This window comes from Ranitomeya imitator, chromosome 10, assembly GCF_032444005.1.
Source record: "Ranitomeya imitator isolate aRanImi1 chromosome 10, aRanImi1.pri, whole genome shotgun sequence".
Taxonomy (NCBI): Eukaryota; Metazoa; Chordata; class Amphibia; order Anura; family Dendrobatidae; genus Ranitomeya; species Ranitomeya imitator.
In genome coordinates, this window is record NC_091291.1 from 119,635,336 (window position 1) to 119,651,246 (window position 15,911).

At 46.2% G+C, this 15,911-nt stretch overlaps 1 protein-coding gene and 1 long non-coding RNA gene across 3 annotated transcripts in view; one reads left to right on the forward strand and one right to left on the reverse strand.

Annotated features, from left to right (window-relative positions):
- Nucleotides 1-10,970, forward strand: part of CDC42 (cell division cycle 42) — a 44,918-nt gene extending 33,948 nt beyond the window's left edge. Inside the window, exons 4-6 of one of the 2 annotated variants that reach the window (XM_069741487.1) lie at nucleotides 1,737-1,846; nucleotides 2,229-2,426; nucleotides 9,392-10,970. In XM_069741487.1, the coding sequence (XP_069597588.1) occupies nucleotides 1,737-1,846; nucleotides 2,229-2,426; nucleotides 9,392-9,481 (398 nt within the window). In that variant the 3' untranslated portion in view covers nucleotides 9,482-10,970. Of the gene's footprint in view, nucleotides 1-1,736; nucleotides 1,847-2,228; nucleotides 2,427-7,259; nucleotides 7,491-9,391 lie in introns of those variants that run through there. The other variant, XM_069741488.1, reaches the window with a different exon arrangement.
- Nucleotides 10,971-12,745: 1,775 nt separating this feature from the next.
- Nucleotides 12,746-14,943, reverse strand: LOC138652150 (uncharacterized). Its single transcript, XR_011315587.1, has 3 exons — nucleotides 14,762-14,943; nucleotides 14,395-14,502; nucleotides 12,746-13,489 (listed from the first exon to the last, which is right to left on the reverse strand). It is a non-coding gene; the product is annotated as an uncharacterized lncRNA (long non-coding RNA).
- Nucleotides 14,944-15,911: the final 968 nt, after the last annotated feature.

The window sequence follows — 15,911 nt, forward strand, 5'->3', positions numbered from 1 at the left end:
CAGGTGGCGTCGAGTACATTGGCATTCAGTCTGGAGTTCGTGGTTCGGCCTCCAGATCCAAGAGCCATCACACTGCATGCTCTGGTTCTGCCGTGGTACCAGTTTCCATAACTCCCTTTCCACTACTTCCGAAAGCCTTTCAGAAGCAGAAAGGGCCCCAGTGATCCTCCGAGATCTGCACTGACCACGTCAGTTTTTGTTTGTGGAGCTAGTATCTTCCCGCCTTATTGCAGCAAAACTGCAAGTAGGGACTTTCTCACAGGGAGTTTTCACATGTAGTCCTTCTCTATTGCATGTCGTTAGATCATTGGGACCTTAATGGTCCTAGGAGTCTTACAGTAGACTCCTTTTCATCCGGGCAGACTTTGCTATCAGGGAAAGTCGCCCCTTTTTCCTCTGCGATATTCTCACTCTGACGAGTCTTTGGAGCTAGCTGCTCTGCTCTTTCAGACCTTTTTTCCCTTATTATCTTCAAGGCAAGGTTGTCCTCAGGCCATCCCCGTCCCTTGTTACCAAGGTGGTATTGTATTACCACTGTTATGAGGGCATAGTTCTTCCCACATCTCTTTTGGCACCAGTCTACAAAATGGAATGAGTTCCCCATATTCTGGACGAAGTGAGTGCTCTGAGTAGGTACGTCTTGAGGACGGCGTCCTTCCGAAGATTGGATGATTTATTTGGACTTCCTGACGGTAAGAGGAAGGCTTCCTGACGTTTACAGGAAGGGTTTAGTCGTTTCATCGGCCATGATAGCATGGTGGATTCTTTTCACCATCCAGGAGTCCTTCCGTACTAGATATCAGCCTATTGAGGGTTCTAGGGACATGCGTCGGCAAGGCACGCCTCTGCAAGCTTGCGGATTTGTCCAGTCCGCATGCATTCTTGAAGCACCATAGTTCCCACACTTCCACAGATGTTTTTCTGGGCAGACGGACTCTGCAGGCCGCGGTGGCGCACTTGTAAGTAGCGGTTACAAAGGGCCTGATCTGATGTTGTCCCCACCCAGGGACTGCTTTTAGGACATCCCACGGTCTGTGTCCCCAATGAGGCGAAGGAGACATAGGGATTTTTGTGTACTCACCGTAAAATCCTTTTCTCCGAGCCATTCATTGGGGGGACACAGCTCCCACCCTGTTATTAGCTTATGCTCGTTTTTATAATCTGACATGCTATACTCTCATATATAATTTGACATGCTATACGCTCATATGTTATTGATCTCCTACTGCTTTTGCACCGAACTGGTTAGCTGAGAGCCAGCAGGAGGGTGTATACTGCAGAGGAGGAGCTAACTTTCTTTGTATCACTTAGTGTCAGCCTCCTAATGGCAGCAGCATACACCCATGGTCTGTGTCCCCCAATGAATGGCTCGGAGAAAAGGATTTTACAGGGAGTACACAAAAATCCCTATTTTTGTCTACACTGTGCATAGGCAGAAAGTTGCCAATCAGTTTTTTGAGTGGGGTTATACAGAGCTCATGACATATGTTTACTAGTCCTCTTCTGCTAATAAAACAAATTTATTTTTTTCTTTCAAAACTGCTCCAAGCAGCCCAGTAAGTGACACATCACTGGAATCAGGGTCTCTATCTGTGTATTATGCTGCTCTTAGATTAGATCTGGTGACCGATATGGGAGATATAAATGGGGCTGACCCCAGTGTCCCTGCCGTGTACTGCGGCCGCACACAGTATATGGAATTACAGTAAATAATGAATGCTGAACTCTGCTTACAGGGCAGGAAGATTACGACAGATTACGACCACTTAGCTATCCACAGACTGACGTCTTCCTCGTTTGCTTCTCCGTGGTGTCTCCATCTTCATTTGAAAATGTGAAAGAAAAGGTAATGTGTTTTTTTTGTTTTTTGTTTTTTTCTTCCAGCTTTCATTGTGCAGTAAAAATGAGCGGTCTGTGACTCTCAAGATCAGAATGATGATAGTGATGGCAACCTTATAGACTGATGTCCTAAGTGCAGAAACGCTGCAGTTTCAGTATTACAGTATGTAGTGGTCTCCTATGAGACTTCACAGGGGTACCAAGTTGGCATCAACAAGGGGGTCTTCAGAATATTCCAGGCTGCCTTTTTACATATTTGACGCATCCAAACTTATGTCTGTCCAACCTGTTAAAGATTACCACTTTTTAAGCCACTTAATCCTTTTCTGTGTTTCATACCATGGTTTTCTTACGTGACCAACGTTCTCATGCCCCTACTATTTTTGCAGTGGGTACCAGAAATCACTCATCACTGTCCCAAGACTCCATTCTTGCTCGTCGGGACACAGATCGATTTAAGAGATGACCCCTCCACAATCGAGAAACTCGCAAAAAATAAACAGAAGCCAATCACTCCAGAGACAGCCGAGAAGCTGGCCCGAGACTTGAAGGCGGTGAAATACGTGGAGTGTTCCGCACTGACGCAGGTAAGGAGGCCTGATATATGACGTTTTCACACGGGCAGTAAGTTTGTACTCCACCTTCTCCGCCACATTTTCCTCTTCACCTTTTTGGGTTCAGTCCATATATCTAAAACGTTTCATTAAAGTACACCCCTGGCACTTAGTAATGTCCCAGCCCTCTTGGGAGCCGCCGGGTCGCCCTCTTGGGAGCCGCCGGGTCGCCCTCTTGGGAGCCGCCGGGTCGCCCTCTTGGGAGCCGCCGGGTCGCCCTCTTGGGAGCCGCCGGGTCGCCCTCTTGGGAGCCGCCGGGTCGCCCTCTTGGGAGCCGCCGGGTCGCCCTCTTGGGAGCCGCCGGGTCGCCCTCTTGGGAGCCGCCGGGTCGCCCTCTTGGGAGCCGCCGGGTCGCCCTCTTGGGAGCCGCCGGGTCGCCCTCTTGGGAGCCGCCGGGTCGCCCTCTTGGGAGCCGCCGGGTCGCCCTCTTGGGAGCCGCCGGGTCGCCCTCTTGGGAGCCGCCGGGTCGCCCTCTTGGGAGCCGCCGGGTCGCCCTCTTGGGAGCCGCCGGGTCGCCCTCTTGGGAGCCGCCGGGTCGCCCTCTTGGGAGCCGCCGGGTCGCCCTCTTGGGAGCCGCCGGGTCGCCCTCTTGGGAGCCGCCGGGTCGCCCTCTTGGGAGCCGCCGGGTCGCCCTCTTGGGAGCCGCCGGGTCGCCCTCTTGGGAGCCGCCGGGTCGCCCTCTTGGGAGCCGCCGGGTCGCCCTCTTGGGAGCCGCCGGGTCGCCCTCTTGGGAGCCGCCGGGTCGCCCTCTTGGGAGCCGCCGGGTCGCCCTCTTGGGAGCCGCCGGGTCGCCCTCTTGGGAGCCGCCGGGTCGCCCTCTTGGGAGCCGCCGGGTCGCCCTCTTGGGAGCCGCCGGGTCGCCCTCTTGGGAGCCGCCGGGTCGCCCTCTTGGGAGCCGCCGGGTCGCCCTCTTGGGAGCCGCCGGGTCGCCCTCTTGGGAGCCGCCGGGTCGCCCTCTTGGGAGCCGCCGGGTCGCCCTCTTGGGAGCCGCCGGGTCGCCCTCTTGGGAGCCGCCGGGTCGCCCTCTTGGGAGCCGCCGGGTCGCCCTCTTGGGAGCCGCCGGGTCGCCCTCTTGGGAGCCGCCGGGTCGCCCTCTTGGGAGCCGCCGGGTCGCCCTCTTGGGAGCCGCCGGGTCGCCCTCTTGGGAGCCGCCGGGTCGCCCTCTTGGGAGCCGCCGGGTCGCCCTCTTGGGAGCCGCCGGGTCGCCCTCTTGGGAGCCGCCGGGTCGCCCTCTTGGGAGCCGCCGGGTCGCCCTCTTGGGAGCCGCCGGGTCGCCCTCTTGGGAGCCGCCGGGTCGCCCTCTTGGGAGCCGCCGGGTCGCCCTCTTGGGAGCCGCCGGGTCGCCCTCTTGGGAGCCGCCGGGTCGCCCTCTTGGGAGCCGCCGGGTCGCCCTCTTGGGAGCCGCCGGGTCGCCCTCTTGGGAGCCGCCGGGTCGCCCTCTTGGGAGCCGCCGGGTCGCCCTCTTGGGAGCCGCCGGGTCGCCCTCTTGGGAGCCGCCGGGTCGCCCTCTTGGGAGCCGCCGGGTCGCCCTCTTGGGAGCCGCCGGGTCGCCCTCTTGGGAGCCGCCGGGTCGCCCTCTTGGGAGCCGCCGGGTCGCCCTCTTGGGAGCCGCCGGGTCGCCCTCTTGGAATTTGCTGCCCCCAGATTTGGCAAAGTGGCAGCTATTTTTCTTAACCGTAAAAGGCAAAAAAAAAAAAAAAAAAACATAACTCTCCAAACTGTGTACCTCTCCATGAACTCCCCTTTCTGTTACCTTCATATATCTTTTAAGAAAAGACACATGAAGGTTAATGAGCGGTTTATGGCAGAGGATCGTAAGGCAGCAGTTTAATTTCCGCAGGGGTTTAATCACTAGCTGACTTTGGGAAACTCTCTGCTTTGGCTGAAAAGGATCTGAGCTTTTTAGCTGACTTTATATGTGACGGACAGCTGGAGACCCTCAGACATCCGGCTGTTGGCATATAAAGTGTGCTGGGGGCCATCGCACCTCTCATTAGTCTCCCGCGGCTGCTAGCTCTGTAAAGTGGTTTCCTAACTTCCCGTTACCAACATTTGGACGTCCGGTTCCTGCACCGACACCCTGGAATACAGAAGTAAGTGGTTGAGACGTGAAGTCATTGCAGAGAATTACTGTAGGGAAAGGATTGTGCAATAATGCCAATAACTAATTAAAATGTGTATAGCAGACCTGAGCGTGTCACGTCCTGCACTAGGCAGGTCAGCGAGGAGACTGAGCACCACACAGGGACCTCTGCGGAGTTCTTCGCTTCCTTGTCTGGTGCGTCACTCCAAAAGGCGCCTGCCTGTACGTGGCATAACATGGCGCGTCACTAGTGCCTTTTTTTAATTTTTTTTATTTTATTGTTTTCTTAACTTTGATAGTGCCCCTCGATAAGTTACTCCAAAAAGCACCTTGGCTCTGCTACATATGTACCGTAATCTGATTGTACATGTGCTATGCATCATAGTTTGTCTTTGGTACCAATATGGGACTGCTAGAAATGTAATAAGGTGTTGTAGAAACCATCCGAATGTCACTGATGCTCTTATAAGTCAAAGGCACCCACTGAATTTAGGAGAGTCCAGTTAGTACCTTTTGATTGACATGCCATGCTTTTTCTTTTGTCCTCTAATTTTGTCTTTTTTTTGTTTGTTTATTTTGGCTTTTATGTTCGGCAAACCCTCGTCCTATTTTTTTTTTTTTTTTTTTTTTTTTTTAGCCCCTAAACATTTTTTTTTTTTTTGCTTTCTGCACCCATATTTTCAGATTTAATTTGCTTTTTCTTAACATTTGGTATAAGACATCATACTAAACACATCTTGGGTAAAAGCGCTACTAATGACACATCTAGAGGAGAGGTTTATATATTTTGGTACCTCTTCCCCCCCCAATTTTTAGTTTCCATACAGTTCAATGCTCACTTGTCTTCATTGCTTTCTGTAACTCCCATAGACTTCAGTTGAACTGTTTGGTGAGCTGTACAGTGATTCTCCAATTTGCCAATTTCCATCTGAATTGGTCAACATTCAAGACGAGACCCTAACCCATCGGACATTTATGCCATGTACTATGGTGGTTATGTCATAAATATACTCTTGCAGTTTTCACTCTGGCCATAGGGGGGGTTTTTGTAGTCTCCTATTTCCTATACTTTCTGGAAGAATTTTCAGCAGTTTCATGATCAGCAGAGGCAGGATTACACTGAGAGGTAACAGCTCTATACACAGCTGATAACACAGGATCCATCAATCACAAGAGATGTCACCGCTCCCCTCCCTGCACAATGATCTTTGCACACGCTCATTAGACGCTTCACTACTGATGGGGCAGTCTGACCGTTGCTGCTAATGTACAAGTGATGTTTCGAGATATAGGAAGTTGGAGTCTTAACAAGCCCTAGTGGTCAGAGTGAAAATTGCAAGATTTCAATATTTTTCTTTTTTTTTAATGCAGATTGTGAGATGGAAGAAAAAATGGTTTCGGCACAAAAATCTGATTTGTATTAGGCTACTTTCACACTGGCGTTTTTTTTAATACGTCGCAATGCGTCGTTTATGGGAAAAAACACATCCTGCAAAGTTGTTTGCAGGATGCGTTTTTGCCCCATAGAGTTACATTACCGACGCATTGCGACGTATTGACACACGTCGCAACCGTCTTGCGACGGTTGCGCCGTGTTGTGGCGGACCGCCGGGAGCAAAAAAAACGTTAAATGTAACGTTTTTTGCAGCCGACGGACCGCTTTTTCCGACCGCGCATGCGCGGCAGGAACTCCGCCCCCACCTTCCCGCACCTCACAATGGGAGAAATGCATCCGCTGCACCCGTTGTGCGGCACAACAAACGCTAGCGTCGGAATCTCGGCCCGACGCAATGCGGCGGGCCGAATCCGACGCTAGTGTGAAAGTAGCCTTATCAGTAATTTTCTGGTGACGCATTCACTTTAAGGCACGCTAGTATAAACCCCCAGGAGGTGGATAACCTTTGGGCTCTAGGAAAGTTCTTCCCTCAATGGCAGATGTCAAGGGGAAGGGAAAATTGTGTACGATGGACTTCACCTACCTGATTGTTCTGTGCTCAGGCGGCAGCCGGCAGAGGTGTCTGGCACTGGCTTTCTTCCCTCTCCACAATTAATATTTTTTTTTTTTCTTTTTTTTTAAATGGTGGTTTGTTTTTGTTTTTTGTTTTTTTAAATCTCATTCCGGCTGTAGTTTGCTTAAAGAAATCTGTGCTTTATTCCTCCTCCCCAGGTTCTGCGCTGAGTCTCAGCCACTACCCCCTGTGTCTGTTAATTGTCTGCAGCGCTGAGGTCATGTCGACAGCGCTGCAGTCACTTGCTGAAGGTCACAAATTGGCTGCAACCTTGTTTGTGATATCAGCTCTGAATGGAGACTCAGTGCCGGACCTTGGGACGGGGTAAGGATCTTTTCTTTTTTTTCTTTTTCTTTTTTTTCCCCTTTTTTTTTAAGGGCTTTCTGAAATCCAAATACTTACTTAATGGAAGTTTGGCTGAGCGCTTTCCAAGGTGGATGGCTAGGTTGGCGTAGAAGTCCTCCCCTATATTTTGGAGCAGCCATATTTTACCCCCGGTGTCATTTCTCTCCATGGGGCCCAAGCATGCACAATGGGCGAGTGTGTGCTCCAGCTAGGGATGTCCGCCTCCTTCTCTAACCATACTAACAATGGCATGACGTCTCTAATCAGGAATAATTTCGGCATTTTTTTTTTCCTTTTAATATCTGCTGCTAATTTCTTCCTAATCCTCTAACCTGGCTGCTCTTCTCTTTCCTTCCCTGTGTCTTGTAGAGAGGTCTGAAGAATGTGTTTGATGAGGCTATCCTAGCTGCCCTCGAGCCTCCAGAAACTCAGCCAAAAAGGAAGTGCTGTATATTCTAAGCCCCCCTAACCGTTTCCTCCCCGCCTCTCTCTACTCTTTCTCTCCGATGCTGCTTTATTATGTTCATCTTCTGTAGCAAATTAACAAGAACGACACAAGCGACAAGCAAAAACTCTAATAAAAGCAAGATGTTGGCAAAACCTGTGCGTCTTTCCTTACCGACCACCCCCTCCCCCCCACCTCGTCCCCTCTTTCCTGTGTTGCCTGCATTCGTTTTCTGCTTTATTGCTCACAAGGCAAAAATTGGACTCTCTTAATGGTTTCTTGGGTGGCCTAAATATTCTCTCCGTAAAAGATGGAAAAAAAATAAATTAAATTAAAGGTATAATACAAAAAGCGATGAGTATTACAGGTTTTGTATGTAAGCTTTGCTCGTTGTCTGTTGAAGCAGTGGTGGGTGCGTGTCTTAAGGGTGGACTGGGTTAATGACTCATGGCACTGAATCACTAAAGCAAAGGTCCACCTATAATTTATAGGTTAAAAAAAAATCTAGGTTTTGTTAGTGCGTCTTTTATAGTGCCTCCTATCCTATAGAGACAAAATTAAGGTCAGATCCTCCCTTAGCTTTTATGCATTGGGGAAGGAGAGGAGTTTGTGTGATGGGGGTATTTAAGATTTCACCATGCGCCTTTCCCTCTTCCTCCCTTTCTGCCTTTCCCCCCAGACCGCCCTTTCCCCCTCTCACTGACCGACCATCCTTCCCCCTCTGCCTGACAAACCGCTTGCCCTTTCCCCTTCTCCCTCTGCCTGACCGCCGGCCTTTTCCGCCTCTCCCTCTGCCTGACCGTCCGACCGCCCTTTCCCCCTCTCACTCTGCCTGACTGTCCGACCACCCTTTCCCCCTCTGCCTGACTGTCTGACCGCCCTTTTCCGCCACTGCCTGACCATCCGACCGCCCTTTCACCCTCTCCCGTGCCTGACCGTTCGACCGCCATTTCCCCCTCTCCCTCTGCCTGACTGTCCGACCGCCCTTTTCCCCTCTCCCCTCTGCCTGACTGTCCGACCGCCCTTTCCCCCTCTCCCTTTGCCTGTCTGACCGCCCTTTCCCCCTCTCCCTCTGCCTGACTGTCCGACCGCCCTTTCCCCCTCTCCCTCTGCCTGTCTGATCGCCCTTTCCCCCTCTCCCTCTGCCTGACTGTCCGACTGCCCTTACTGTCCGACCGCCCTTTTCCCCCTCTCCCTCTGCCTGACTGTCCGACTGCCCTTTCCCCCTCTCCCTCTGCCTGACTGTCCGACTGCCCTTTCCCCCTGTCCCTCTGCCAGACTGTCCGACCGCCCTTTCCCCCTCTCCCTCTGCCTGTCTGACCGCCCTTTTCCCCCTCTCCCTCTGCCTTACTGTCCCGACCGCCCTTTCCCCCTCTGCCTGACTGTCCAACCGCCCTTTCCCCCTCTGCCTGACCGTCCGACCGCCTGCCCTTTCCTCCTCTCCCTCCATTTTTAGGAGTTGGGAGGTGACAGGGACTCCCTTGATTTGCACTTAAAGGGGCTCTTTTGTGGCTACAATGTAGCTAGTTTGGCCTTGCAGTGACATGGTGTAAGTGAAGTATGGCCTCTGGGTTTAGATTACGTTCTGTATTTTTTGCTCTGACTCTTGTAAGTTACTGTGTATAAATGGCTGCTGTTACTGTCTTGTACATGTGCCCCCTCCCCGGCGGCCATCTCTGTAAATCCTGGCTTGTACATGGAGAGCTGTGAAGGACTTGGTCAAAGAGACTTCTCCAAAACTGGTTAGAAGCGAGGACCTTTATTCTGGCCCGTGAGAAGAGCGTTGTGCCCCGGTGTCTCCACGTGAGCGTGTCTCCCGGAGTCGTCCTTGCAGGTTGCCCATTCTGCTCGCCGCCTCCTTTCCTGACTGCTTGTCCTGTTGACTGTGTGCCCAGAGCCCTTCATGTGTGCGCCGGTGCCACGGCTCACGTGCCATATCGTAGATGGATTAAGATTTGCTTTTGACTTTTATTTATTTCAATATTTTTGTGTTTCCAAAAAAAAAAAAAATCTTAAAAATGAGAGTGCCCATTTCTCTCTCTTTAACCCCTTCCAGAAAGGCCTAAAGAATGTATTTGATGAAGCGATACTGGCCGCACTGGAACCTCCGGAGCCCAAGAAGAAACGCAAGTGTGTGCTGCTATGAACACCCTCCAGCCGTCCCTTTCCCTTTATCATTCTCCAAAGCTGGTGTCTGCGTCAAACTGAAAAAAAATATATATATAAAAAAAAAACAAAAAAGCAAACAATAAAAAAAAGTTAAAAAAAATGTTTAAATCAACTAAAAATGAAATATAAACTTTTTAATTGTTTTTTTCCCCCCTTTGCAATGATAACAAAGGCCCCCCGCGATCATCGCCACTCAGAGCAAGTGGTCAGGTGTGAAACGCACGCCCAGCAACACGGATTTCCTTAATGATTAGTGTGTATACAGGAGAGAAAAATACAAACTCTTGATCGTTGCTTTTTTTTTTCTTTCCTTTTTTATTTTATTATATATTTACGGTTTCTAATGTCTTATATTAAGAGCAAGGCGTGCTTCATACATAACAGACTAATTTTTTTTTTTTTTTTAATCTGTTTATTCGGCCCATCTCTCTCCATACTTCGTAATAAAGGGACATTGCCTATACGTCCTATTCCTATACTATACCCCCCCATTTTTTATTTTTTTTTACCACGATGAATTGTTAAAGGAACGTTCCGCGGAAAACGAACACCGCTTATGCACAGGCCTGTGGGGGCGGAACATTCAGGGATCATTTTTGGTGATTCGTTAGAGGAGTTGTCCCTTTAAACGACCATCATCTATCTATAGGATGAATGATAAATGCGTGAACACTGGGGATCTAGCTACCGAGACCCCCCTACTGCAAAGAAGGGGCCCAAAATCCCTGTATGGGGAAAAAAAAAAAGCGGTAGTGAGCATGTGCGACCACCACTGTTATGGACAGTTAAATGGAGCATTGGTCGCACATGCTCAGTATACTCCAACTGGTCGCACATGCTCAGTATACTCCGACTGAAACGCGACTTTGACTATAAAGTGGGTCTCATTCGTCAACCTCCCCCCCAGGGATCATACATTTATTACCCGTCTATAATGGTCATCCTCCACCCTTTCTGGTCCTGCATTAGGTGTAACTTTTCCTGGCATGTCCCTTTCCGTTTTTTCCACTCGATAGGGTTGATATTCTACCTATTTGTTACTGGCGTCTCCTTTACGATTAGATTTTCTTCCTTTCTGCCTCGACTAATGCCAATCCCCTCTACTCATGCCCCTGAGGTTTTACTTTATTTTTTTTTTTTTTTTGCCTTCCACTTGAGGGACCAGTCAGGATATTGCCCATTTAATGTACATTTTTTTGCATGCGAATGTTACCCACGGGTCCTCGGGGGCGGGATTACAGTCTGAATATAAACAGGTAGACACCAGTGTTAATAACGATTTTTACCAAACATCCACTTTTTTTTTTTTTTTGTCCGGAGTTCTTTTAAATATGTAGTGAATATATTCCAACTTCCCAAATTAATAACTTGTAGACTCATTAGTATTGAACCAATGCTTTGTTCCATGTTTCAGTTCTTTGTATATGCATACTTTTCAGATGTATTAAACATAAAATACCTTCACACATCCGCTCTTCCGTCTCCTTATTCACTGGATACTGTTACATGACCAGAGGAGCATAGCATGCAGTTATGGATGCAGATCATCAGGCCAGCACACTATGTGCCGTCCTCAGGTGAGTACTATATGTACAGAACTATCCTCTTACATGCAATTTTTTCTTTATACCTTTTGTACATATGGCCATTTATGGAGACTCTGTACAAAGCTGTATGGCCGCCACAGGTGACCTGTAATATGATGATGTGCCCGAGGCTTCGAGGGTTACAATTTTTATTTTTTTTACTCCCATGTCAATTGTAAGAAAAGAATCAGAGGTGATTATGGAAAAGATGATTGAACTGGTTTTCCAGGATTCGAAAAACATGCCTGCTTCCTTCCTAGGGTTGGGGTGTGGTGGTTGGGGTCAGGGGTAGGGCTGTGTTAGAGTTGGAGTTGGTCTTAGGGGTCTTCTACTGTTTAGGTACATCAGGGGGTCTCCGAACGTGACATTGCGCCACCATTGATTCCAGCCAATGTTGCGTTCAAAAAGTCAAACGGTGCTCCGTCCCTTCTGAGCCCTGCCATGCGCCCAAACGGTGGTTTTCCCCCACATCGGTGTACTCCGAAGAAATTGCACAACAAAGTTTGTGGTCCATTTTCTCTTCTTGCCCTTATGAAAATTAAAAAAAAAAAAGTTTGGGTCTAAAGTAAAATATTGTTGAGGTAAAAGTTAAATCTTCATTTTTTTTTTCCTCCCACGTTGATTTACTTCTCGTGAAGCACCTGAAGGGTTAATAAACTTCTTGAATGTTGTTTTGCGCACCTTGAGGGGTGCAGTTTTTAGATTGGTGTCACTTTGAGGGGTCTATGATAGAAAACGCCCAAAAGTGACTTCAAATGTGAGGTGGTTCCTAAAAAAAAAAAAAATGGTTTTGTAAATTTTGTAGGAAAAATGAGATCGCTGGTCAACTTTTAACCCTTATAACTTCCTAACGAAAAAAAAAAACTGTTTCCAAAATTGTGCTGATGTAAAGTATACATGTGGGAAATGTTATTAACTATTTTGTGTGACATCACTCTTTTGATTTAAGGGTTCAAAAATTAAAACTTTAAAACTTGCAAAAGTTTTGCCAAATTTCCGTTTTTTTTTTCACAAATAAACGCAAGTCATATCTAAGAAATTTTACCAGTAACACAAAGTACAATATGTCATGAAAAATCTCACAATCACTGGGATCCATGGAAGCGTTCCAGAGCTATAACCTCATAAAGGGACAGTGGTCAGAATTGTAAAAATTGGCTTCATATTTAGAATTGAGAGACCTCAGTGGTTGATACCTTTTAATGGCTAACTGAAAATATGGTAACAAATTGCAAGCTTTCGAGACTACGCAGGTCTTTTCATCAGGCACAGACCGATGCCTGATGAAGAGACGTATGTAGTCTCGAAAGCTTGCAATTTGTTACCATCTTTTCAGTTAGCCATTAATCCTGCTGTTTTGTTCGCATTTACTATACACTTGTAGTGTTCCGGGTCACTATGACCCGGCTTATTAAACCTTGATTTTAGACACTCTATCTCCATTTTTTTATATACTTTTTGCTTACTAGACTGTTTGTGAACATGTTTGGTAGTAAAAGAAAAATGAACTAGAAATCTTTTTTCTTTTTTTTGTTTTTATTCTGAAAAAACAGATCAATGAGCAAAACAAAAATAGAAAACTACACATATTTTGTAAAAAAAAACAAAATCAAATCAAACATTTTGTGATAAAAAATGAAAGATAATAAACATTACAATGTGAATATATTTACATGATCATATAAAGTTACGGATTCTTGCATGAAAAACAATACACATGATTTTTGCATAGAAATGTTTTACAGCCAGAACATGTTATGCTCGTCTTGTTGTCACAAGTAGAAGGGCAATAGCTGCATCTTTTTCTTTTGATGCCGGAAGAGGCCGTGGGGGTAGAAGCGCTTGTGGAGGACATGGCTTCACTGTCCTGGGCATGTTGATGGATGCTTCGTACCAGGCCTGCTGCTGCTTCTGTTCCTGGTGTAAGGCCTAACCAGTGACTTCCCCAGTTCTTCTATAAATAGTCTTCTTTTATGGAGTTTGTTGGGGTTCCAATTGGGATTGATTTCCCTCCACAACACCAAAGAATTACAGGCTGACAAATCCAGAATGTTGTAAAAGAGAATCATTGGCCACCGATTTGATTTTCTTTTGCAGGAATATGTACCAATGAGTCGGTCTAATGTGTCTACACCACCTTTGGTTGCATTGTAGTCCAAGATCATATTTGGTTTTCTATCTTCCCGTGTACTTGCTTCATTATCATGGTGGTTAGTACTCATTAGTATGACGTTTTTATTTATTTTTTTGGCACATACACAACAACCGTTGTATTTGGAGTAAAGTAAAACATAGAGCTATGTACACTTCTTTTCCCAAAAATACCTTGTGGTAGTTCAGGCTTGTTTCTTCTGATCGTACCCAACATGGTAAGTTGTCGCGCTTTAGTAACATTTGCCCTAGTTGGTATGAAGTAAAAAAAAATTATCACAAGTTACATTTTGACCTTTGAGACCATTCGTCAAATCAAGGACAACTCTCATCCCCTGATTTTTTTTTTTTTTTCAACTCTTTGTCCTGGTGTTTTGCCAGTATACACCTGTGCATTATAAAGGTAAGAGCTTGTGCTGTCACATAATGCCCATATTTTTATCCCGTACTTCGCCGGCTTGCTTGGTATATACTGACGAAATGGGCACCTAACACGAAATGAAACTAGTTGCTCATCAACGGTTACTGCTTCCCCCCAACGTTGTACAATTTTGGCAGAATTTCTACCCATTTGTCCCAAATGACTCTAATGGGGGCAAGCTTATCTATACATCTGCGTTCATTTCGATCTATTTTATTATCAAAACGCAATAACCGCCAAATGACGTGAAACCTTTGAAGGGACATAGTTCCTCTAAATATTGGTCGACTGCTGTCAGCATTCCATAAAGATTTAGTAGATTCTCCGTATGACCTGTATACGCCTGCTAAGAGCAGCAGACCAATAAAAGCATTTAGAGCACTCGGGTCTAAATTGTTCCATTTCTCACCGTACACTCGGTGTCCTTCAATGTTACTCATTTGTATGATAATATTTTGGATATTCACATTTATGAATAATGCAAATGCAGATTCAATATTGGATATTCGTGAAATTGCATATCTGGTAGGGCCAGGACTAGCACTTATTATATTTGCAGAGGATCTTCTGCCAGCCTGATCAGGAGGCTGCAAATTCCACCTTATTTCCTTATTTTTAGAAAGGATTTCTTCCGTCTGATTTGTCATGGGGATCAGGTTCCTCATCAGTTTCTATTTCCGAGGTTTCTACATTTTTTTCCCCCACCTCACTAATGTGGTCCTCTTCACTCACGTCTTCCACTGGAATGTCATCTGAATCAGAGTTATCCATGAACTCCTCTAATTCAGCTTCACGCCATTTGCGTCGAAGCATCATTTTGAAATGAGGTGGTAGACAACACTGTAATAAAAAGAAACCTTTGTAAGTAAACAATAATAATGTCTGAGAGAAAAAAACAGCCTCAAAAACAATAAGAGCTTCTATACTACATCAAAGCATACCAGTGCTCAATATCCAGCAATCTATCATGCTAAGTGTAGAGCAGTGTATCACACAGTAATAACACTAATTACATGTAATAAAATAAAATAAAAGTATTCCTTTACAATATACAATCTATCAATAGAATTGATTAGTAAAAGCATAACAAGCAACATACCTGTAGAACACAAAGATACTGCCTGGAACAGAGATATCCTGGAACAGAGGTATGTACACAGCTGCTCTCCAAAGAAACTGAAAGGTAACATGTCTGGGCTAGCATATGTGTACTGATAAGAGCAGAGAAGATAAGAACCCTTCTGAAAACAAGCAGATAAGCCAGGAAGACAGACTTACTTAGCAAAAAAAAATTATTTGCAAGACTTTACAGTTCAGCTTTAAAAAAAAAAAACCTCTTAGACAGCGCGTTCTGAGCAGTCCGTTCTGCGCATAATATACAAGTGTAGTGCAGACCTAGTGATCTCTCCGGATGCACTCTACATTTTAGAATAGACTGCGCACCAAAAATAATCATTATAAAGCCATTTTTATGGTGCGCAGATCTCAATGCATACCCCCGGTAGAGCGCGTGTACGACCCCATTGAAATAATTTAGGAAATAAATCAATTGATATACAATAGTAGATGCAATAAATAGACCCAACTGAGGTTATAACTCCTTTATTTCACTGAAAATATGGCCTCACAGCTGTAAAAAACGATGTCGGGTCACTATGACCCGAACACAACAAGTGTAACTTTTTGCGTGTAGCAAAAAGTAAACGAAAAAAAAAAAAAAATACTCATAGGTAGGTCCCCCCAAATGAGGAAAAGTCAAGGAGTCTCAAGTTTTATAGACTTACAGAAAAAAAATCTACAGGGCCGCAAAAAGTCTGTTCGGGTCACTATGACCCAAACAGAACAGCATGGTTAAAAGGTATCAACCACTGAGGTCTCTCAATTCTAAATATTTTTCTATCTACTGGCTAACACGGTACCAAGATATATTTCTTTCCTGTATCAAAAATTGGCTTATCATTAAGGACCAAACTGGCTTTGTCACTAAGGGGTCAATGCTGGAAACTCCTCTGAATGCTAATTGTGCATTCAAACAGAAAATTTTTTTTTTGATTGTTCATTTGTTTCCTACATGAAAAGTTTCAGCTACTTTTTGAAAACTCTACATTTATTTTATTTTTTTTTACCATTTTTAGCGGCTGCAGCGTGTCTTTAAGCCCTCTTCTCTAGCTGAATGCTTTTGTAAAAAAATAAAAAGTTACAAATCCATAAGCTATTCTGACAACGCTCTGCTTCCTCGTCTCAGTGTT